The 25,926-nt window shown below is 46.0% G+C and overlaps 1 protein-coding gene across 1 annotated transcript in view; it reads right to left on the bottom strand.

Annotated features, from left to right (window-relative positions):
- Nucleotides 1–25,926, bottom strand: part of SLC7A1 (solute carrier family 7 member 1) — a 59,688-nt gene that overhangs the window by 23,285 nt on the left and 10,477 nt on the right. Inside the window, 3 exon segments of the mRNA XM_083169850.1 lie at nucleotides 589–760; nucleotides 2,397–2,555; nucleotides 9,840–10,220. Of these exon segments, the coding sequence (XP_083025976.1) occupies nucleotides 589–760; nucleotides 2,397–2,555; nucleotides 9,840–10,209 (701 nt within the window). The 5' untranslated portion in view covers nucleotides 10,210–10,220.

Below are 25,926 nucleotides of genomic sequence, written 5' to 3'. Positions count from 1 at the left end.
GAGTAGACCAGATATGGAGGAACCAGTACTACTTTTACCTGGGGCAATAGCTTAATTATACACTGGAGAGCAGAGTGGAGAGGGGGGTTCAGGTACAAGTACCGTTGGGAGACCGGACTTAACAGGGAGGCATAGCCACTCCCCTATAGCATGTGCATGCTTCACATTGGTGGGGAATTTCTACAAAGTGAAACCAATAGGATGTGGCCACGCCTCCTCCAGTAGATCATCTCTATGCATCTGTGGTCAACCCACTACACTACTATCAATTAACTGCCTTCTAAATGCTTTGATCAGGAACAGATTTTAAAGTCCCTAATTACCTTACCAGTGACGCCAAGTTACGGTAAGCCTCAGCATCCTTCATTATGGCCAAGATTACACCTTAGCTGATCAGCTTTGCTCACTGGCAAAGGTCAGCTCTGGGGAATTAGTAGACGGAACTTAGACAAACATTTCAAGCATCAGTCACAGAGTGCAGGCATTCTATACTAGGGCTATCACTATGAATAGCTCCCGTTCTCCACTAAGAACAAGTGTGACATTCAGGGTCCTTGAATACAGTGTAAGTGCAGTTTCCCAGCGTACTTGTCAAAGTGTGTAACGTTGGTCCCATTGAGATCGTCCTCTGAAAGCTGCCAGTTCTTAATGGACCCTTTCACAAAGCCGGAAACGATGACAAAACACAGGACCAGGACGTTGATGCATGTGAAGACCTTGTTTACAAGTGCGGATTCTTTGACCCCGATGGTTAACAGAGCTGCAAAGAAATAAAAGAAGACCATGCACTTACTTGACTATGAGGACAATATTGGGGGAAACTATTTACAAAGTTGTAACTACAGTATAATGAAGATTTTTTTTTTTTGCTTGTCTAGTTTAAACTGCGAAATTCTAGGTAAATGTAATCGGACAATTTTTTAAAATACATATTAAAATGGAGTTCCTCTTTCAGCAGTGTAAAACAATGGTGCATTGAGAAACCGCTGGAGAGGAGCCAATTGGGATGGTTTAGGTATGATATACAGGTGTGTCCTTAGCGTATGAGAACCCAGCTGTATAACATGTCAGACCTATGGCTAGATGTACCAAGCTTAAAAAAAAAAAGGGATTAAAGCACCAACCAATCAGCTCCTAACTGCCATGTCACAGGCGGTGTTAGAAAAATGATAGCCAGGAGCTGATTGGTTAGTAACAGATCACTCAGTTTTAAGCACTTTTCAAGGCTTAGTACATCTCACCCCAAACATCCGCTTCCATTAATGTCTGACAACCGGGGCTTCTTTTTCAGTGCCATCTATTGGTCACCAACAAGAACTGGTGGGCAGTTTCAAATGACAGCATTTATGTAATCAAAATGTAGAATGCACAATGCTGAGGCATTCATAATGTGTATACAAACATTGTACAAACTGAAGAAAGAATATTTACACAACAGGGCTTATGTAGAGTTGGGCACATTTGCACTGCACTGGGCCCGATATCTGGAGGATTGCCTAAATTGCATAGTGTATGACATCCGATCTGATTCGATGCGCGGTCCCGTGCACATCAGATCAGATCCGGAGGTCGGACTGTCTGCAGGGAGTCCGGAGACCAGGGTCCGGTCAGCGGCAGACGGCGATCAGGGACTGCAGAGCAGAGTCCAGGGGATCGGTGGGTGAATATAAATAAAAAAAAAATATATTAAAATCCTATTCAAAAGACTGGGCGGACGCTGATTGGCTGAGCTCTTTTGAATAGGATTTTTTCTGTTCTCCCGCTCTCCGTTCCCCGCTGATTTAAATCTTAGCAAGCTCTCCCGGGGAGCTGCGTTGGGAGCTCAGGGGACGTCGGCCTAATGTATAGGGGGCCCTTACTGAGTGTAATTCAATTGTTTATCACTATCTGCACACCCGATCTCCCGTTTAAAGTGATGGGGAGATCGCAGAGCACAACTCAATTGTTGTTCTTTTTGTTCTGAGCACTGCCAAACAGACCTTGTTTAGCGAAGCAAAATTGCTAACAAAGTTCCATTTGGGTGAGTTTGGCTTCTAAACAGAACGACCATTGAGTTGCTCCATTTTGCGTCCCCTAGTGGCTACTGCAGGGAAGACAACGGATTTGTCCTCAATGGATTCTGTTAGACAAGAATTACAGTACATCACTAGCATATATCAGGAGTGAACAAGTCTATACACTCATGCCCAACAAAAACAGTAGTCAGTGCTAAAACCTTATTACCCTATTTGTACACAATCCATTAAAGTAATTAACACAGAGAAATGAGAATCATGCCTCGGTACTTAAGAAACGCAAAAAAAGTTGCATGTAGCAAAATAGAATTCAATGCAAAATACCTACGCAATATTCATTGCAGCATTTCAGAATACATACTACCCAGTATTTCTCCTTACCTGTTAGTACCACAATGATGATGACGGAAAACAGATCAGGATAGGTCGCCAGTACGCCCGGCACATTCATGCTGAAATGCCGCAAACAGAACAATTTAATCTGCCCGCCGAAGATCTCATCAAATGCTGCACTCCAGGCGCGGGCTACGCTAGACGTACCTTAACACACAAGGGAAATAAATGTAAGACCTGTTTATAGAATAATACCACATACTGTACATGTATGCCATTTTTTAACTGAACATCTATATATTGTAGGTAATTAAACATCTAGAGAGATAGATCTCCCATTTCAATGGAAAAGATGCAAATTCAGAAGAAAACTACAACTGACATAATTAGCTAAGAATCATTAAAATATAATGTGCTGTTTAGGGTTAAGGTGCATAGACACTGTACAATTTTATTGACCAATTTTGTTAAAAGACATTTCCCTTGAACCCAGTGTCCTGGACGCAAAATCTAGCTACAGTTTACAGAGCTGCATGCACAGTTGACGAACAACCTTGATGAACAACTGGCGGTTATGCGCATCGTCATTCGTTGTTCGTCGCAAACGCGCTGAAAGATATTTTGACCAATTTCGTTCAGAATGGCCAAAATGAACAAAACTGGGCAAAAAAGTTGCTCAAAATAATTGTACAGTGTGTATGCACCTTTAGAAAGAGGGGGGCCATAGACTGCACACCCTGTAATGAGAGGTGCTACCTTGCTGAGATGTTTAGCTGTATGCAAGACATAGGGGGTTTGCAGGTGCACTGTGCAATCATTACTGCTAACATGTATTCCTTTTATAATTCATTTATGAGGACGTTAGCATACATTTGGCCAAATATATGTACCTGCCCACCAACGTTAAGGTCTCCTTATTAGAGCAGGTCCCTAGCAGGGCACCCCCAAGCCAGTCCAGCAAAACCACCCCAGGGCACCACATAAATAAAATATAGCTGTGAAGTGTAATAGAGTGTAAAGTGTCAGTGAATGTAGGGTATGTGTAAGCAACTAATAGTGATAAAGTGTGTGTCAAAAAGAAAAAATATGTGAAAAAATACATATAAAAAAGACATACATAGAAAAATGATGATATGTTTATGTGAGTCTATGTGTAAAGTAGCGATGCCCTGGAGTGGTCCAGCCAGACAGGCCCAAGGGGGCCCCGCACCCAGACAATTACCCCAAGAAAACGGTCTTCTGTCTTGCATGTATGCACCTTTACAATGACATTCCACTGCACCGCCTTTAAAAAATAGGATTTATGGTCTTACCTTGATAAATCCCTTTCTTTGAGTCCATAGGGGGCACAGGAGTTCACGCTGGGTATGAGAGGTGAGGTAGCAGAGCGTGCACCAAAGGGTTACAAAAATGTACCCAGCATGCTCCCTGCCTCCCTTCTCCCTCATAACCCGCCCCCTGACCCGGGTCACCAGTTTCGTTAGCAAGCCCAAGGTAGGAGCAGAGCCAGAGAAGAAGGAAGAGCAAACGCACACCCACATAGCATACAGGCCCTAAAGCCATGGAACTTTCCTACATAGGAAGCCCCGCTACCAGGTGCGTCTGGGAGGGCGTCCTGTGCCCCCTATGGACTCAAAGAAAGGGATTTATCAAGGTAAGACCATAAATCCTATTTTCTTTTTCGTCCACTAGAGGGCACAAGAGTACACGCTGGGACGTCCTAAAGCTGTCCCCTCACGGGTGGGGGACGCTCCTGGACTGCGGAAAGCACATGTCTACCAAACTGTGCATTAGCCGATGCAAAGGTATCAAATGCATAAAACTTGATAAAGGTCTGGGAAGAGGACCAAGTAGCCGCATTACAGAGCTGTTCAGCCGAGGCGCCTCGATTAGCGGCCCAGGATGTACCTACAGACCTGGTAGAATGTGCAGTAATCCCCTCCGGGGGAGTAATCAGTGCGGAAAGATACGCTTGGCGAACCACTGATCTGAGCCATCTCGCCAAGGATTGTTTGGAAGCGGGCCAGCCCCTCTTATTGGCCCCATAAAGCACAAACAGTGAACCCGACTTACAAGTTGACTTAGTCCTGCGAAGATAAATCCGCAACGTACGGACTACATCAAGAGAAGCTTCAGCTTCAGAAGAACCTGGAAAAGAAGGCCCCACTATTTCCTGGTTAAGGTGAAACTCAGACACCACCTTTGGAAGAAAATCCAGTTTGGTACAAAGAACCGCCCTGTCCGGGTGAAATACCAGAAAAGACGGTTTCCATGATAATGCACTCATGTCAGACCCCCTTCGTGCTGAGGAAATAGCCAACAAGAAGCCACCTTCCAGGATAGCCATTTCAGATCCACCTCCTCCAGAGGCTCGAAAGGAGACGATTGAAGTGCCCGGAAAACCTCTAAAGAGGGACACCTCAACAGCCAGCCCGTCAAAGCCAGGCGACTAAAGTCTGGGTGTCGGAATGGCCCCTGTGAAATTAGGTCTGGATGCAGAGGTAGACTCAGAGGAGAGGCTACCAACAGGTTCCATAGATCCGCGTACCAACCTCAACGGGGCCAATCTGGGGCCACTAGGATCATCATTCCTCCCTCCTTCCTGAACTTCCACAGAAGGCGAAGTAGGAGTTGAAACAGGGGGAATGCGTACACTGTCTTGCCGACTTAAAAAGTCTGTCCCAAAATTGAGAACCCCTGGGATGAAGACTGCAGAGATTGCAGAAATCTGCTTCTCCGCCCACCTGAATATCTTGGAGACTTCTTTTATCGCTCCTTTGCTGCATGTCCCGCCCTGCCTGTTGATAAAGGCCACAGGCGTGGTGCTGTAGGACCGGATCTTTACAGGGCACCCTCGGATGAGGGACCCCAACCTCTGATGAGCCAGAAGGATTGCTCTCAATTCCAGGAGATTGATCGGAAGGCGACTCTCCTGAGCCGTCCAGCGACCCTGAAAAGATTGAGAATTGCAAACCGCTCCCCAGCCCAGTAGGCTGGCATCAGTGGTAAGCAAGACTCAGGTTGGAATCCAAAACGGGCGGCCCTGAGACAAGTTGTCTGTCTTTAACCACCATGTGAGAGACAGGCAAACCTTCGGGGGCAGTGTGATCAATTGACTCCTTAGACGAGTATGATCTCCTGTCCACTGGCTGAGAGTGTAAAGCCGAAGTGGGCGCGAGTGAAACGGTGTATCCTCAACCATGTCGAAGACACTACCATACACTTGTGTACTGAGACCCTTCTGTGACCTATAAGGGAATGAATCTTCCTCTGAAGGGAGTGGATCTTATCCTCTGGAAGATATACTCTCTACAACCGAGTGCCCAGCCGAGCTCCCAAGTGAAGTGTCCTTTGGGAAGGAGTAAGAAACAATTTCTTCCAGGTTATCCTCCAACCGTGAGATAACAGAAGTGTAATCACGACCTGCAAATGACTCCGTAGTAGGACTGGGGACTTTCCAAAATCAGTGGGCCGTCCAGGTATGGAATCATCCGAACCCCCAGCCGGTGCAGGTGTGCAGCCCTGACCGCCATCACCTTGGTGAACACCCGGGGAGCCGTAGATAGCCCAAAAGGTAGCGCCCTGAACTGGAAGTGTTCGACCCGAAGGGCGAACCTCAAAGTGCTGATGTTCCTGTCGGATGGGGATGTGAAGTATATCTAGCGAGGCCATGAAGTCCCCTGGCTCCAGTGAGAGAATGATCGAACGCAGGGACTCCATGCGAAACTTCGGCACTCGCAGAAAAATAGTGAGCGACTTCAGATTCAGGATAGGACGGTGAGAACCATCCAGTTTGTGAATCAAGAATAGGGTGGAGAAGAACCCCTGACCCCTCTGCTCCTGAGGAACTGGAACAATGACGTTCGAGTCCAAAAGAGAGCAGATGGAAAGCTGTAGCACTTGTCGTTTCGCTGGGTCCTTTGGAAGACCCGTGCAAAAATAACACTGAGGAGGGGGGAACCGGAATGTCAGGGCATAGCCCCTGGAGACCACCTCCCTGACCTGTTTAGCCACTGGACGTCTGGTAGCCCAGGGCTGCTTGGTGCAGGGCTTGGCTCCCTTAGTGGATGAGGAAAATCTAGAGGAAGGACTAGTGCCGTCGGACAAACCTCTCTCCACCTTGCCCGCCCACTCAGACACTGCCTTGGCCACCCATGACGCGGCAAGCGTGGTACACCTAATGGCCCCTGCCTGTGAAAAAGCAGTCCTGAGGAAATTCTCAGAGGGGTCCTTCAAAGATGAAGAATCCGAAATGGGCAGTACTGAAGCGCGAGCTAATCGCGCAACATGATCATCCGCCAGGGGAGGATTTTCCCACTTAGCCCTCTCTGTGGGAGGAACAGGTTAAAAAGTAGTAAGTCGCTTGGAAAGCTGGAACCTTCTAAACGGTTGAGACCACGCAGTCTCCAATAAATCCTCCATGAGGGCAGAAGGTGGGAGCTGGGCCGATACTTTCTTAAGACGCTTAAAAAGCAGGTCTTTACTTTTAGGGGCAGGAGCCTCATCCTCCCTCTGGAGGACTGCCTTAACCTCCTGCATCAGAGACTCTACCTCCGCTGAGGACAAAGTGTCATCGGCCCCTGCGGATTCCGCCACTGAGCTGGAATCCGAATCGGAACGCGGAGAACCCGCATCGGGACTCTGCTGCCTACACTGCCTCCTGGAATCCCTGCCTGCCTGAGTAGCCGTCAACCCCTGCACAGATTGTGCAAAGGATTGCCACCAAGGGGGCTCTACATAAGCAGGAGCTGCCCCAACACTGGTGCTGGCCACTGCCACAGGGCGCATGGGCACAGGGGCGCAGGAGGTAAGGAGTTGACAAGCGGTCAATATGTCAATACCTGAGTCAAGGTCGAAGCCCAGCCTGGTTCCTGCTGTGAAGGCGGCAGAAGATCTGCTTCAAGGGCCAAACACCTGGAACAGATATCCTCCTCCTGCTGAGAGAGTATGTCCACACATACCCTACAGGTACGCTGCATCGGAGATGGAGTCTCCTTGCCAGGTTTCGCCTTAGGCATACTGTCCATGATAAAAGACAAAAAACACCAGCAGTTACAACACTGACACCCAAGCAACACACTTGCAGCCTTACCCACAAAGCTTTAGCAAAGCCATTTGGTATGGGCAGATAAACTCAACAATTCAGCAAGCTGAAAAGGAGACACCGTATCTGCAAAGCCAATACTATGAATGGTGACAGTGTTTCAAACTTTCATCTCTTCCAATGATATTGGAAGGAAGACAGCATCAGAGTACCAGCCGCAGGAGAGGATAAATACCACAAACACCAGGCTCCAGAAGCAGGGTGTGGGGGAGAATCCCAGCAGCCCTCCATCTCTAAACCCAGCAAGTGCCAGAATGGCTGCTGATTAGGACCTTAATGAGGAGCTGTGACACCTGGGGCAAAAATATATATATTTTTTTATTTTATTTTTTTTTATTTTATTTTTTTTGGGATTGTGGGAGGAAACCGGAGTACCCGGAGGAAACCCACTCAAGTACGGGGAGAATATACAAACTCCGCACAGTTAGGGCCATGGTGGGAATCGAACCCAGGACCTCAGTGCTGTGAGGCAGTAATGCTAACCATTACACCCTCCGTACTCCTACAGCACCTGGTGTTCCTATGTGGTCACCCACTCAAGTACTAACCAGGCCCAATATACAGCATTAGCTGTAGATCCCAGGCTGTCTTCAAGCTTCCAATGATATTGGAAAGAAGACATCCGCAGAGCTCAACAATGCAGCCAGCAGCAGGAGAGGAGAAATACCACACACACACACCAGGCTCCAGGAGCAGGGTGTGGGGGAGAATCCCAGCAGCCTCCGTCTCTAAACCCAGCAAGTGCCAGAATGGCTGCTGATTAGGACCTTAATGAGGAGCTGGGACACCTGGGGCAATCCTACATCACCTGGTGTTCCTATGTGGTCAACCACTCAAGTACTAACCAGGCCCAATATACAGCATTAGCTGTAGATCCCAGGCTGTCTTCAAGCTTCCAATGATATTGGAAAGAAGACATCAGCAGAGCTCAACAATCCAGCCAGCAGCAGGAGAGGAGAAATACTACACACACACCAGGCTTCCAGGAGCAGGGTGTGGGGGAGAATCCCAGCAAGTGCCAGAATGGCTGCTGATTAGGACCTTAACGAGAAGCTGGGACACCTGGGGCAATCAGAGAGCAAGCCTCAGCACTTCCCCAGGGGTGGGGGAGGGACTAACCTACAGCACCTGGTGTTCCTATGTGGTCTCCCACTCAAGTATTAACCAGGCCCAATATACAACATTTCCAATGTGTATGGCTGTAGGTTCCCAGGCTGTCTAACCTCCCCCTCAGGCATCAACCCCCGGGACATAGCCTGACTAATTGTCCCTGGTGATCTAGTGGAAAGGTGGAGCAGTCCAGACCCCCACTGCCTGCCCCCCCCGCTGACTCCCATACAAACAGGGGGGGGGGGGGATCGCTGCTAGACGCTAACCGCCGCTTCCTGCCCGGGGACGGAGTGCAGCATGCGGGAGCCTCCGAGAGAGGGTCCCGCGACAGAAGTCCCCAGCCCAGTCGCCAGCGCTGCCGCCGAGTGATGGAGCTGCGCTGCCGGTGATTCCACTAAAAGAGCACCCGCCGCAGCAGCTCTAACCCATGGCTGTTCTAACAGCCACGATAATGGTGCTGCTCTCTCCTGGGCACCAAAGAAAAAACTGGTGACCCAGGGTCAGGGGCGGGTTATGAGGGAGAAGGGAAGCAGGGAGCATGCTGGGTACAATTTTGTAACCCTTTGGTGCACGCTCTGCTACCTCACCTCTCATACCCAGCGTGAACTCCTGTGCCCCCTAGTGGACGAAAAAGAAAGTAATGTGTTCCCTCTGTAGCGAGAGGAGGGTACAAAACTATATTAATAAGAGCTAAACCTGACCTGACTGCCCTTCTTGCAGGGACAGATCTTCGTATCCATGCAATGTATTCCGCATAATAGTCTGAGATTTACTATGTAGCCTGTTATCCGCTAATGGTTTCTGTTCACGGTTATTATGTTTTATGTATTTCTGCCATAGTGGCGATTAACAGAACGGCGAGGATGCATAATCTACCACAGCGGTAACAACTGATTGTCCTCCTAAGTGATAACTGTAAACAGGGCCCTGGGTTCTGCAAATCAGTCTTGCGGTCCACGGTCACAGAAAGCCACCAAGTCACCTAGCTGTGGGGAATGTTCCGCCACGAACCATCTCATTGTGTAGAGAGAACATTGAGCCTCTTGGTTTTGTGCTAGTGAATCATTTTGTGTTTGAGGGGCAGATTTATTAAGCTCGGTGAAGTGATAAAGTGTCTGGTTTTTATCACCGGCCAATCAGCTCCTTCCTGTCATTTTTCAAACCAAGGCTGTAACTTCACAGTTAGGAGCTGATTGGCCGGTGATAAAAACCAGACACTTTAGCACTTCACAGAGCCTAATAAATCTACCCTTGAATTTGATAAATAACCTACTTACCAATAACATAGGACAGAATGAGATTCCAGCCAGTGATAAATGCCAGCAGTTCCCCTACGGTGACGTAGCTGTACAGGTAGGCAGAACCTGTTTTGGGAACTCTTGCACCAAATTCTCCGTAACAAAGTCCAGCAAGAACAGAAGCCAGGGCAGCAATGAGGAAACATAGGACAATGGCAGGCCCAGCATCCTCCCGCGCCACAGCTCCAGCTAGGACATATACTCCAGCGCCAAGTGTGCTACCCACGCCCAGGGCTATCAAGTCAAAGGTGTTGAGGCATCGTGCCAACTTGCTCTCCTTCGTTTCGGATCCCACAACCTTGCGACGGAACAGCTGCTGTCCAAATCCCAGAAGCGCGTTGCAGCTCATCTTCTCAAGGTCTGCAAGCAGAGTAAAATCTGAATGAGAGAAGTGCTATGTACAACACTGGGACAACTGTAGAAAATGCAGAGGCTTGGTGCGACAGTGATACACAGATGACATGTTACACTCTCAGGGCCGTAACCAGACGCAGCAGCCTGTATCTGCACCATTTCCTGGTGTGTAGCCACACATAAAAATGTGCAAGGGCTGTGGCGCCAGCTGCCAGCTCCTGCAACTGCTGGAGAACCAAGTAGCGCATCTTTAGAAACTTTGTACATGCCCCAATGGCAGGTGCAGTTTCTATGTCAGTGTACATCACCTAAAGCAGCCACGTCCAAACTATGGCCCTCCAGATGTTGTGAAACTACACATCCCAGCATGCCTTGCCAGTTTTAGCATTCCCTAATAGCAAAACTGTGGCAAGGCATGATGGGACTTGTAGTTTCACAACAGCTGGAGGGCCATAGTTTGAACATGCCTGACCTACTGTATAGTCTGAGCACCAGTGTACATAGTCTCTTTCAACAACACTATCATACCACACCCATAAGGTGGTCCATCTCCCTCCATGTGCTAAGTCATCTCCCTGCCCTGCTCAGGCAGAAGCAGATTAGCAATACATTTCTCCAAAAAAATAATAATGTCACCCGTAAGCTATTAATATATAGATGAAACTAAAATACAATGCTAGATTGTGCCGGGCCAGTGTTCTCCGTGAGAACACTGGTCCCGACACCGGGGATTATGTATTTATACAGCATGCTGGATAAATTATCCGTGGGGCGATGTTGGCTGCTTATTACTAGCGCTATGCCTCCCCACACACACATACAGCTATGTAGGGGCTTTTCCAAAACAATCTAGTGAGGTCACTTAGAAATTGTCCGGAGATTGCTACGTGTATAAGTCCCCCTCAACCTACAGCTGAGGCATGTGCCAGGAAAGAGGAGTAGTTGGCCTGCCAGGACCAGTCACATGAATAGTACCACGTAAGGTCTAGCGGTTCAGCTTGGCTACATAATGAGCAAATATACTTAATAAGTGCACACGCGCATGCGTGCATGCATACACACACACACACACACACACACCTCTCTAGATGAACCCTTCTAGCAATATATAGAGACAGGACTAACTGCAAATAACAGCTTATTCTTGCACTCAAAACCAATTCTATTACACGATGCCCTCAATGAAGGTGATGAGAAATGGTTATGGGATTCCGAGGTGGACGACGACAAGCCTGCGTCTGTGTCTTTAAGTGGTCTCCCATCTGTGTATATAAATGTGCAAGAACTGAGATGTTTCCCCATGCATTCCTGTGCGTGTCAATCTCAACAGCGCTTCTGTGCGTCCACTGTAATGCATGAGTCGTGGAGTTAACCTGCACTCTTACAATAGCAGAAAAACTGTCAACCTCAGCATTGCTAGTGGCTCTGTCTCAGGCCCACTGTGAGACTCACAAGCATTAGCGATACATGTACGTATTTGGGAGATCTGAAGAAACGGCAACAGCTGCAGTCCCATCTCGATCCCAGAACAACCGTTCACAGCAAAGCATACACAGTTCTGTGAAATGACAGCGACCGGTCATCCCCACCCATACAGTATATTGCATTGTATGTATAAATAACTTGAACGTAAGGGGAAAAAAAAACATTACTTATCTCTGTTGATAAACAGAAGTTCGAATTCGGTTTCAGTTCTGCAAAAGTTTATCTCAGAGTCCTTGAAACTACTGGTGAGAAATTCTTACTAGATATGTTATTAAATAATCGCAAGCCACGAGGTGAAGCGCAGCGTAATCTACAGGAGGACTAAAGCAGCTAGTACTTTATATTTATGCTTCAAAAAGGGAGTTGGAAAAGAAGTCCATCCCTGAAAGTAAATATGGGATACAGCTACAAAGATTAGTCCTGTAACTAGTGCACGGAAAAGTAAATAGTCAAAGCAGCATTACATGCTATGAACCACATACTATATTGCCAAGTTTGTATCTATTCAGTGGTTAATAATAAAAAAATAAAAAAATAAAAAAAAAACACCCTCTCTATAAAGCAGTTTCCAAGAACGCAACTGCTGGCAGCAACGAATGCTCATTTGATTTTGTTTTAATAGTAAGTGTAAGAAAATAGGACAATTATATGTGCCACATGTGTGTGTGTGTGAGAATTCCATCACATCAGGTCAATATCAGACACTGCAGGCTAGATTCTCAGAAGAGGAGCTGAAGTTTATCCAAACAATAAAGTACAAGAACAATGTTATTGCAATAATCCAATCTCCATAGTATGTGCTCTCAGAATTTCTTCCTACTATCCCCTACTCAGCAGGTTCTCAAACTGGGTCCCCAGGACCCCACACAGTGCATGTTTTGCCAGTCTCCTCACAGAATCACAAACGTGGGGCTTAAAGTGGTCATGCAGAAGTGGGAGAACTCATTTCTCTATGCCACCTAATTACCCCCCACGAGGCAGAGACCGGGACAGTGGTGGGGTTTTTGGCATCCCCCTGCAAACTAGAATGCTTTCCTGCGAGAATTACTGTGCAGCGCCAATGTGGAGGTTAAAATGTTCCACCTCACCATTAGAGGTGGTGGAATTCAGTTTAACCCCTGCACAAAAGGAAAGATTTAGCTCCACCTTGCAGCTGAAAGCACCTGGCATGAGGTAAGGCAAGGGAAGACAGCCACCCACTAATTGGGAGTCCACATGTTCAGTTGTCGATACTGACAAAACAGTGAAAATCATGTCAACTTTTTCGTGTGTCGCTATATTCTGTGGCAACCTAAACAGCGTTGAACCTTCTGATACTAATAATTGCTCCTTTAATGCAATTGCTTAACACTGTTCAATTTCCTGCACGATCACCATTCAGAGGACTGTATGGACTGTAACTTCCTATACATACTCCATCTGCCACCAGCTCTGCACTGCATGTGCGAGATGCAGGGAGGAGTCACATTGGATGTTTCGGGTATTGCCAACTTTACCTGTCCTTTTAGGTCATACAATGAGTCAGGCACAGGAGAATAGGACCATAAAAAACTCTCTTTCTGAAGTTAAATGTGCAGAATAAAACTGGGGAAATTCAATTACAAAGCTGAATAGGATTTTTGGCCATCAATTAAACGGAATCTGGGATTTGGGGCCTAATTCAAACTTGATTGCTGCTGTGCAGTGGCCAGTGAGCAGGTAGACGCCACCCTGCTATAGTAAAATCCCACCTTGCGAATTAAGGTGCAAATGGATGTGTACAGCTAAGGAAGACTTCGCAGGCGAGCGATAATGTCCAAATCCTTTCGCAGGCACTCATCAGTAAGTGATTTTAACACTGGTTACCAGTCATCACAAGCACAGTGTAGCCCTGGACTTACTCGGAGGCTGCGATCAATACAGCCTGGAGCTCCTAAAATGCTTGGGCATGACTGCAGCTTTCCGAACATTCTTAAGGGTTTTTTCCATCACACCTAGCATTTTTCTTAACACTCCCATTAAACGACTGGTTACAACCCTCAGAAGCCTACTTTCGGTCAATCACCTTGCGGATGACTAGCAAATGAAAAAAGTAGGATTCCTTCGCCATCAGGCACCGCGGCCCAGTCGCATGTGTATGGTTCATGGATAATTGTCCACTGTGCAAATTCAAACAGCAGCAAGCAGGTCCTGAGGAAGAGGGGGGGGGTCAAAGACAATCCCACTTTCTGCCAAAAGGCTACCAGACTGGTTTTCATTGAACTTTAAATCTTTAAAGGAGGTTTTTTTTTTTAGGGTGTGCCATAACCTTTTAGGGTGTGCCAAAGCTTTAACTCTCATTTCCAGATTAAGAAACAAACCAAACATTATTCCTCACTATCTATTACAGGAAATAACATTTAAAAAGCATTAAATCCAGTAATCTTTTTCAAATCAAGATGTCCTTTTAACTATTGTGCATACTCTTTCTACGGAGGACAGTACTGGGAAGGAACTAGTGCATTCTCAAATGATTTTCGCATGGTTCCCCCACCCCCCAGCGGTATTAGGCTTTTCATGTAACAACTACATTCGTTTCACGCTGTTACAATGGCCGCTTTCAAGAATAAAGATATTCACCTAGTTTATGATAAATATTATGCGTTCCACTTGGCTGCGTCCGAGTGCAGATTTTTTTTTCTTCCAAAGTTTACAGAAGTAATTACACAGCGATCAAGGACACACACACTACACAAGTGGGAGAAGGTGCTGAAGCGTTACCAAAACAATTCATTAACTTGTGCAGCAGATGACATCAGCAGCGGCTTTATCAAATCTTTGAAGCAACGTCAATGTAGCCAGGTGTCTCAGCAACATGCTGGCGGCACAGTCGCTGGGAGCTGGGGGTTATCTGTAAGGGAACATATTGTAGGTACCATGCACTCGGAGGCTTTATTTGTGTAATGAATTAAAGGACGCCTCCGATTTCTGAGATGACTTTTGCCGGGTCGCAGTGGGGAGCTGAACCTCACAAATGCCAAGTGGCTGCCAGGACGGACCCATGTCCAAATCCAGGTTGCAATCCAGCATTTACGATGTGAAAGGGATATATGGAGGAGACAGCACTTGAAGATGGCATATGCTCTAAGCGATGCCTCCTCCTACCGCCCTCAATGACATGCCGCTGATCCGCCCTGCCCCATCTGATGGCAGTAAGCATTTTACCCTCTATATTAGCCAATCTCGCTCTGAACCCCTGTCGCCACCCCTCCGATCGGTTTTCAGAGCTGTGAGGAGGATAAGAGGCATTTCATATTTAAAAGTAACTTATTATATTATTGCTGGATACATCCCAGGGACAATGATCTCCCATAGATCCAGTTGAGAACAATTTCCTCCCTACGCCCCTCATACCCAGAGCCAACCCCTGGAGTCCTTGAAAGGTTTCATGTGATGGACAGTTGGTCCTGCTGCCAAGCAACATATTTTCCTTGAAGACAAAAGACAGTTTGTCCATAATAAAAAGTGAATTCCTGGTGGTGCAAAACTGTAGCAGATGTTTACAGTTATAACATTTTATAGTTTTCTAACCACTAGGCCGAACAGCCAATGTGGCTTACAGGAACCGAACACAGAGAGTGAACAAAATAAATAAATACACTATACTATAAATGAAAGAACAAATCTGGCGTTTATAGACCAGGACAGCGACTACTAATCTACCAAATTGGGGGGTGGTTGTTCATACGGTGTAGGTCCGCAAAAAAAAATAGGATATGATTAAAGCCACGTAGACACTATAACGTTATTGGTACCAGTAGCGCACGCAGGGGGGGTTTCTGAGTACCCAGAAACCCCCCCAGGAGTCTAAGGACCCTAGGCTTAAAGCTGAGGGTCCCCTCTTTCCGTGGGTATAAGAATTTTAAAAATCGGCCCTTGGGAACTGAAGATATCTGACCTCAAATGAGTGGTCCCATCCAAGCCTGTTAATTGCTCTTCCCAGTCAGATATTTCAGGTTTTGTCTGACTTAGAGTTTTTCTGAGGGTATATTCCAAAAGCTGGGACTCCCCCTCTTTGATGGACACTAGTAGCTTGTCTCTACTGTTCCCAGAACCAGAGATATCTGCCTTACAGCAGCTGGTTACTGCTCCAGCTCCACACACCTGGTATGTAGTTTTATTTGCTCGTTGGCAGATTGCTCTGCCTCCTGAACTCTGATCCCCTAGTCCCCAATATCATTTGGTAGGTGGATTCTCTAGTTTTTTATTCCATTAAAATCTAAGAAATCTATTTCAGGGAACTGGAGATATCAGCAGTTAAGCAAGCTGTCCTCCCACCAGAAAATTATGAATAATAAGCCCACTCCACTATACACCACTCCTCTGCATATTAAACATCCTCTACCACACTGGAAGTTAAATATCAGGGCCCCTTAATTCAGCCCAATGCCCCCTTCTCCCACCCCATCTCCCAACATCTGTGCAGTAAAGGGGTAATAAGTGGAAATTACTGATCCAGGCCCTACATGCTGAGCGGATGATATAATACCCCCTACCACCCGCAGGACATCAAAGCTTCCCCCACCCCTACCGCTGGAGGATCGGTAGGGGCCCCAATACTTTAACTGACCCGGCATATACTGGGTCACCTAAGTGTCCATCTCTGTGCTTTTCTCCGCCCCACTGGAAACCCCCTTCTCAAAATCCTGCGTTTGCCCCTGGGTACAATTTGCCATATCGCATTCAATATCTACACGTTGGCCGTGTTGCACAGACATTCTGATGGTATCGTATTCAGTGCTGTGAAGTGTAATGTAGTTAAGAACATGGTATTTTTCTGTTATTCATCTCATTGTGTATATTCCAAGTTTAGTATCCAAAAAATGGAAAAGTAAAAAACAAAAAAAAACAAATAACAATAACATAAAATACCAAAGTACAGTATAATACAGTTACATGAAGCAATATTCCTTCTAATCTTTCTTTATATGAAATGAATCGAGCGATGCAAAAAGTCATAGTCTACTTAATTAAGCTGACAATTAGGAATGCCAATCCCGGGGCATTTTTTCAATCCCGGAATTCGGGATTGAAAAATGCCCAATCCCAGGATTCCCAGAACCCTGGGATTGGCTACCCTAATAGAAAAACCCGCCCCGGCCGCCCGCATATTTACTTATAGGTGCGGGCGGGTGGGTAGGCGGTCTCATGGAGGCGGCGGGAGGTCATTGCGGCGCACACAGGATTAGGTGGCTGTTGTGTGGCCTGCGCAGCATGACCTCTGACATCGTCACACTGCACTGACGGGAGAAGCCGGGCATTAGACTGCACATGCGCAGTCTAATCCCGAAATCCTGGCATTTTAGGGGTCAAATCCCGGGATCCCGCCGATCCCGGGATTGGCCACCCTACTGACAATGATGGCAAACAGGGAAGGGGATAGTCTCTGTGGTATTCCCAAATTATGTCAATCTTCGCCCTACAGCAGGCATGGCCAAACTGTGGCCCCCCAGCTGTTGTGAAACTACACATCCCAGTATTACTTGCCACAGTTTTAGAATTCCTTAATAGAAAAAAACTGTGGCAAGGCATGATGGGACTTGTAGTTTCACAACAGCTGGAGGGCCATAGTTTGGACATGCCTGACATACAGCAAGGTCATCATATAATAAAAACACGCCAAAAAATATAATACAGTATGTAATAAAATAGCAAAGTCATAAAAAGTAAAAAGATGCAAAGGACTCTCACCATGGGAGTTCTATTTCACATGGGATGTTGCTATGGGCTACTACTAATTTATTTAGCACCTTCTAGAAATAGATCATATCAGACTAGTTGCCCATAGCAACATCCCATGTGACCATAGAGAGTAGAAATTCTAAGCATGTGATGTAATAGCCAGAAGTCCCAATCTCCTGTATGTATCCACTGAATCCTGTCCAGTCAGTGCACTCCATGGATTACAGCCCATACTTATTCATATTGATCAAATTAACCTACCAGTATATTTTCAGAATGTAGGAGGAAACCAGAGTACCCGGAAGATTATATAAAAAAAAAAAAAAAAAAAAAAAAAAACACAACACACACACAACAACGCACACTATAAAAAAAAAAAAATTTTTTAAAGGGCGGTGCAAGTAGTGTAATATTGTAAGAATTAATTTCTTACAAATAAAATACAGGTTTACCAGATTATATATGTGAAACAGGATATATGTTATCTATAGAGGGAACCTTGCTTTCTCCTCACGTCTGTACTGTGAGTTTTAAATCTATTACATATGGAAAAGCTGTTCATTATCATTTCAAGCGCTGCGCTGGCACTTAGATTCTTGCCAAAGCTTTAATAGGTTTTAAGTCTTCAAGCACCTGTTTGCCCTCCTTATCTTTGCCCACACACACACACACACACACACACACACACACACACACACACACACACACACACAGCTAAAGATATGCTCAATAGTTACTTCAGAAACTAAAAGTGCTCCCGTTAAAATACAAGAAATAGTGACAAAAAGGATGCGGTGGAACTAATCAAGTACAGCTGTCAATGATGTCCTCTTCAGCCTAGAGCAGTGGTTCCCAACCTGGGGTACTCTGCAGACCAGTTGGGGGTACTTGAAAATAATATTGGTAATGGCGGAAGAAGTCTCCAGGATAAGTCTCCCATTGCCAAGTCTCCAGGATAAGTCTCCCATTGTCAATTCCTGACCACACACTACTCCTCAGCTACTCCTTAATATAAGGACACGCATAAGGACACACATACCGCTCACTTCCACTCCACTTGTAAGTACTGTGGATAGTTCAAATTGAGAGGAGAGGGTACTTCTAAATGAAAAGCTTAATCAAGGGGTACGGGAGAGAAAAAAGGTTGGGAACCACTGGCCTAGAGAATAGTTTAGGTGTAGGTGAATCATTCTTTAGAATTGCTTGATCTGTTTTGTTATTGCAATGTATCTCCCAAGTTGTCGTCAGGTGTTGTGGTTTTTTTTACTTCCCTACTTTTGCACAACTAAGTTGCCATTCGCGGGAACTATATAGTCAATTAGCAGCAAATTTTGAAAGCAAATTGTGTAGGCGTTAGACCAGTTCTGGCCAACCGGTGGCTCTCCAGCTGTTGTGAAGCTACACATCCCAGCATGCATTGCCACAGTTTTAGCATTCCCTAACAGCATAACTCTGGCAAGGGATGCTGGAACTTGTAGTTCCACAACAGCTGGAGAGCCACAAGTTAGCCAGGCCTGCACTAGACCAATGGTTCCCAAATGTGTTTAAATCACAGCTCCCTAAAGTATCAGAATTTATCCCATATCACCTTGGACAAAATATTTATTTTCTGTATTTATCCATTTAAAAAAGTTAAATAAGTTGTACGTCTTCGTAATCCTTAGGGTCAGTTACATGGCGAGGGACAGGATGTGTGTCCACTTACTGCATGATCGGCAGCCATAAGCACTGGTTTTGCCTATTATATTGACCATAAATAATTTTATTGATCCTGTACTACCATAAAGGGCAGGGGGTGTCGGTAGGACGGACGGAGAGTGGATGCATGTACAGAAATAAATCACAGGTGTTGTATAACAATACTAAAGGCCACACTAGTCCGACTTGAACTTCGGACAAGTCAGACCAAATTCCCTTTGAGCTACACTGGCAGCTGATCGGGAGGGCTCACACTTTGGCACATCATATGACAAAGACCTTAAGGGAGCTAAAGAATTAAAAAAAAAACACAGCAGTGGTCCAGGTGGGTGGCAGAGGTCCAGGAGGTGAGGCTGGCAGCAAAAAAAAAAAAACCTGTCCGGCCGCTGATTGACGTGAGATTTAATTCTGTGGCCGCCCCACCACCTGGACCTGCAGATAGGTGTGTGCCAGCGGTGGTGCTTCACTGTTGGCACACAACTACGAAATCAGACCCAATACATCACGCCTGCTAAAAAGCACCCGCAATGTGCCGCATACGGGTCCCATACAATAAATCTTTAGTGCAGCAGGTTCAATCTGTATGGTCCGACACGTTGCACATGGGACAGCGCATCAAATCAGATGGGTTGTCTACACATGCGATTCGTCATCTGGGAGCTGGCTGAGTTGCAGAAAAGAATGACCACCTCCCAGGTGAATAGTTAGGGTGTGGTGGGTAGCCTACATAAACTAGTCCCAAAGTACCAAAATAAACCCAAACAAGGGGATAAGACGTGTCTCAGCAGCAAAGGGGGTTAAATCTGCATTTGTATAGTATATGAGAAGTTAGAAATGTTCAGATCAGATTGCTAAAACAACGAGCATATTTGTAAATATAAATTCCATATTAAAACAGGAGCATCATGTTATCTGTGCCTAGCGGCTTATGATGCAGATTACGCTATTACAGTAGTGCAGAGAGAGTGCAACACGATGTCAGCCATACTGTACAACGGAGACTAATCACAGATTAACCTGCTCTGCCTGACATCTATATTTAGAGCTGACACGAGACTACGTCCGACAGAAGCACATGGCGTATCAGACACAACCTGTATTACAACCAATAAGAAAGCTCATGTGTTGTCACAATTAGTAATTCGACCAACAAACGGTTTCAACTTATACAGGTTTAACAAAATGGAAAGCTCAACATCAAGTGCATGAAATGACACGTACACGAGATTAGAGAGGGATATGTCATACAATATACACAGGTCACAGACGTGCCCTCTAGTGACACCGATTAGCCACTCTTGTGGCCCATGGATCCTTAAAGTTCTGGAGGTTGAAAAGACCGACGTGGCATTTTATTTGTACCACTAAGAACTTCTAGAAGCTACAAAACTACATTGTTAGCATACACGGACCACTGTGGATTGCAATACCTGAAAAGGATTAGAATGCAAAAGTACGCGTCTATTCCTCCCACCACGTTCCGCTCTGAGGAATATGAAACTTTGTGCACGTGTTGTATAAATGACTTTGCTGCAAAAGCTGCAACCTAGCATCGGTTACAGTGTGAGCCACCTGTAACTGAGTGTAATGTTTGAGACACTACCTGTGACTGAGCTTCCTAGTCCAGCATTGTACAGCAAGAACACACAAGAATGAGGGGGGGGGGGGGGGGGGGAAGAGACCTGCAAAACATGCACTGCGTGGGATCCTGAGGGCCGAGTTTGAGAACCTGTGCTCTAGTATAGACAGTATACTATAGAGCTAAACAATGCACCACACAGGAAGAGTCTGCCTTAAAAAAATGGTTACTGTTGGGTGACAGCAGACCTGCACAATGCACTGCACACTCATCCCACCAAGCATCAGTACAGACCTTATTATAAGCAGTATTCAGTTCAAACGTGATCAACAATGTGAAACCACTGCACTGGGCTAGGAGAAGGGAAGAGGAGTGGTCAACAGTAATAGTTCAAAGACTATTGGTTGACAGACAAAAGGTGGACACATGAATAAATGGTGGTCTTGCGTTTTTTCAATGCTTCGTGCTCAATACTCCCTCTATGCCGACATTGATGGAGAAGTAAGAACAAGTCAGTTTAAAAAAAATAATAATTTCAACATTTTCATGCATCAACCAATTACCATGTCAAACTTTTTTAGCAACCATTAGAATGTCAACCTTTTCACAGTGTCAACATATTGCCTGTCAATCAGTAGTGGTTAACCTATCAACCAGAAAATGGGAAGAGATCAGATGCAAAAATAAATAATACCATGCTTTGTAATAAAACTTATTTATTTTGTCTAGCTGAGGAGGTATATTTACCACAAACCACATTTAAAATACATTGAGGTGTGAAAATACAGTGGGTTATGGCCTTGCTTCTGCATGCAGGCATGGGGAGCATACTGCACATTGGGTTGTGTATGCGTCAGTGAGGGTAGGGGCAGATCCAGGGAAGGGGAGATAAGGGCGATCGCCTCTTCTAGCTTTGTGGGGCTGTGATCACTATATAGCAGCTTTGCCAGGTTCAGATAACTTTCATTGAACATGGTGTCTGCTACAGTCTAGATTTATTGTGTGTCAAGCTGCTGATGAGCCTAGAGCACTCAGACCCCTGGGCATTGGCTGCTGTGTTGTGAGTATAATTGTTAATCCCCCCTTAAAAGAAAAGTCTAGTTCTACCCGAATGAGGGCCAATGGGAAAGGATCCCGCTCAGGGGGAGAAAAAAACAAACCACCATTAACAAACCTAGGACAATGACATCTGATTAGGTGCCGTGGCCAAGCTCTGGAATATGAACGTTAGCAGTCCTATGGAAGAGTTTTTGCAGTCAGAAATGAAGGGTCTGCAGATTTTGGAGTCTATCTCCTTGTTACATCCAGGAAATACTTAGGGGTATATTCAATGCCAACTGTGCTTGCTCGCCGTCACAGTTAGCGGGTCAGTATTCAACTGGCCCCCCTGCACCCGCAGTTTCCACCTCACTGGGGTTTTATAGCAAGGTGGGAACGGTGGGTGTGAGGTAAAAAATCTTGTAAATCGCATGCGTTTTAGACAGGATATGCTGCAGGTAGGATCTGTCTGATTGGACAGCCTCCGGCAGCACTTGCTGGAATTGCATACAAAAAGACCTGCCGCCCAGGCTCAAGGGGGATTGGCTGCCACTTCTGCCCTTGGGGAATTTGCAGTAAAGTATGCGGCTGTAAGAATATGCAGGTTAAGTCTCCCATATCTGAAATGCCAGGGACCAGAAGTATTAGTTTCCTGTATTTTGGAATATTTGCATACCATGATGAGATATCTTGAGGATGTAACCAAATGCTTTTCTGTTTCATATATACATAGTCTGAAGGTCATTTTCTACAGTATTTTAATAGTTTTGTTCACAAAAGAAAAAAAAAAAGAAAGTTTGTGTACACGGAACCATCATGAAGCCAAAAAAAAAAAGTGTTTGAGTTATCTTTAATTTAAATTTAGTCTCATTCAGAGCAGTAGAATATTCTCTAGAGCCCTCGGAAGCGGGTAACTTATTTTTCGTTAACCCTGTATGCACAAAATAATCCCCCTTTTACACCAAAAACCCTGGTCGGACCTTGGTCTTTGAACACTGGAGTTTCCAGGATCTGACCCTGCTTTATACCCCATTTACACAGCACTTTGACCTGGGTCTGCACCATTTACACTGAACCTGGGTCAGCCCTGCTTTTTCTTGTGGATGTCATTAAAAATGCTAGCTAGTTGCCAAGGGGGGTGAAATTGCTTGTTGCCAAGGTGGGTGAAATTGCTCGTTGCCAGGTTGTTGTTTTTTAAATAAATAACCACTCTTGGGGGGGGGGCCTGTCTGTCACCAGCTGATGCGGGAGGAGGGGGGTGTCTGCTGCTGAGGAGGGGGGGGGGGGGGGGAGAAGCTGTCAGGCTGCTGAGGGGGTGGTGGAGGGGATGCTGCTGCAGGGACCACCGCCACTGACAGCCTATTCACCACAGGGACCCCCCGGCAGGGGGAGCTAGAGCAGCAGCATCCCCTCCGTCTCAGCCTGACAGCTCCGCCCCCCCGAGCAGCAGACAGCCCCTCCTCCCACAGCAGCTGGGGACAGCTTCCCCAGCAGCTGCACGCCGTGCACGTACCCGCTGCGGGTGCCTCAACACGGGTCCAGACCGTGTTCTACCTCAGGACCTGGGTAGAGGATCCGTGTAAATGGACACGGCTTGACCCCATTTACACCGCCGCAGATCCGGGTCTGACCCGGATTTTTCGGCGGTGTAAAAGGGGTATAAATACACACACTGTACTCTTTGTTTCACAATTTAATTAGTTCAGGTGCATTTTCACCCTTTATCTGTGTATGTTCCTCTCCATTTATGGGCTTACTATGGACTTTTACTTATCCTTGAGCAGAGGGATCAATTACACTCATTAAAAATTGCCATTTATTCTCAGTTCACCTTAAGTTGGACAGCGCTCAGTCTACACTACTGCGGATTTGTGACTTCATGCAGGAATGTGGCAGTTTTACAATCTAGCTGGTGATTTATAGGAGGAAAAGGTTAATTTGGTGTACAGAGGATTCAGTAGGGAGCAGAATGTGAAGTCCATAAATAGAAGTAAAAGTTGTTGTGAAATAAACAAACCAAAAAATAAAAAGCACACACACACACACACACACACACACTTGCTTGTACTCACTGTTTGCCCACAGCTACGGTGCTTCCTTCTGACATTTCCTCTACGAGGCACAAACTTATGTTCCCCACAGTGTTTATGTACTTTCTGAGGGGCGGCTCTTCATAATGGTGACAAGTGAATGGGAGTCTCTTCCACAGCCACTACGTGGGTGGAGTATGCAACACTGAGAGCAAGAACAAGTCTTTGTGTTTTAAGCCCCGTACACACTGGGAGCAATAGCCGCTCTGCTGCTGCAGCAGCATGGCTGTCATTAAAAAGCATCTCCCTCACACAGACATGCTGGACGAGGGATGGGGATAGTTAATGACGTGCATCAATAACGACATCAAGCATACACACTAGAAGATAAAGTAAAAGATATCTTTCAGAATGTGCTTTCTAGTGAGTATGGGACTTCCATTGCAGTCGTAAGCAGATCGTATATGCTTTTAAAGCACAAAGAATCACTCGTTCAACCTGCATACAACCAGGTCATATGCAGGTCAGTGTAATGTATGGGGGCCTTTAGAATAGAGATATTTATATGAGTAAATGCTTTAAATACCTGTATGCCTTTTGTTGAAAATCAGGTTAAAAATGAATGAGCATCTTACAAGCTATAGTAAAGTTAGACTTTTTCACAGTTACTACAAAAAACATGTTCCAATGAACCTTTTTTTTTCTCACATGACTATAAAATAAAAAATAGGATTTTGGGTACCTACCGGTAAATCCTTTTCTCGTAGTCCATATGGGATACTGGGCTTCACTACTATGGGGATTGAGACCTCCGCAGGAGAGACAGGCACATAAAAAAACTTTCAGTGTGGGTGCACTGGCTCCTCCCCTCAATCTCCCTCCACTAGTCAGTTAATGCAAAAACTGTGCCGAAGGAGAGCATGTGAGGAGTATGTGATAATGTATTGTGGTGAGATTCATCCAGCACACCCAAACGAACAAAAAACATATAAGAGAGGTGAATCCTAACAACTTAAGAGGACACCTGTAACTAGAACAATCTATAGACATATTTATCCTATAGAAAACAAGGCAATAAGCCTAACCATAAAGTAGATCTGACAGCAGAAAAAGCCGCACTGAGGCGGGCTCCCAGTATCCCATATGGACTACGAGAAAAGGATTTACCGGTAGGTACCCAAAATCCTATTTTCTCTACCGTCCAATGGGATACTGGGCTTCACTACTATGGGGAGGTCCCAAAGCTACCAGAACGGGTGGGAACGTGTGGATTCTGCTGTAGAACCGCATTCCCGAACTGGGAATCCTCCCTGGCCAGGGTGTCAAACTTGTAGAACTTCACAAATGTGTGTTGCCCTGACCAAGTTGCGGCCCTGCATAGCTGCATTGCCGACACCCCTCGAGCAGCCGCCCAAGAGGTACCTACAGACCTGGTTGAATGAGCCTTTACTGAAAAAGGAAGCGACAAACCAGCTGATGCATAAGCCTGTTGGATAGTACATCTTATCCACCTGGCAATGGTACGCGTTGAAGCAGGTAAACCCTTCTTCTGCGCATCATAAAGCACAAACAGGCTGTCCGTCTTACGGATCCTAGCTGTGCGCTTGACATACCCCTTAAGGGTGAGGACTACATCCAAGGTATCCGGTATATCTGGGTGTGTCGCGCTAGAAGGAACCACAATAGGTTGGTTTAGGTGGAACCCTGACACCACCTTTGGAAGGAATTGTGGTCTAGTCCTGAGTTCCGCCCTATCGTTGTGGAACACAAGGTAAGGGCTCCGACAAGACAAGGCCCCAAGCTCGGACACCCTCCTGGCCGAAGCTAGCGCCAGCAGAACAACAGTCTTCCAAGTGAGGTGTCGCAGCTCAGACTCTTCCAGTGGAACAAACCGGGCTGATTTTAAGAAAGTAAGAACTACTTCCAAATCCCATGGTGCAGTGGGAGGCACAAAGGGGGGCTGAATCCTGAGCACCCCCTGTAAGAAGGTTTGCACTTCCGGCAAGGCCGCAATCTTTTTCTGAAAAAACACAGATAGTGCGGAGATTTGGACCTTTAAGGAACCCAATCTGAGTCCCTTATCCAGGCCAGCCTGAAGGAAACGTAGCAGACTGTTTAATCGAAAACTGGCCGGAGGCAAGTCATTCTTCTCACACCAGGCAATATATCTGCGCCATATTAC

This window comes from Crinia signifera, chromosome 2 (genome assembly GCF_055691185.1).
Source record: "Crinia signifera chromosome 2, ASM5569118v1, whole genome shotgun sequence".
In the NCBI taxonomy this organism is placed as follows: domain Eukaryota; kingdom Metazoa; phylum Chordata; class Amphibia; order Anura; family Myobatrachidae; genus Crinia; species Crinia signifera.
This window is presented reverse-complemented; position numbering and strand designations above follow the sequence as displayed.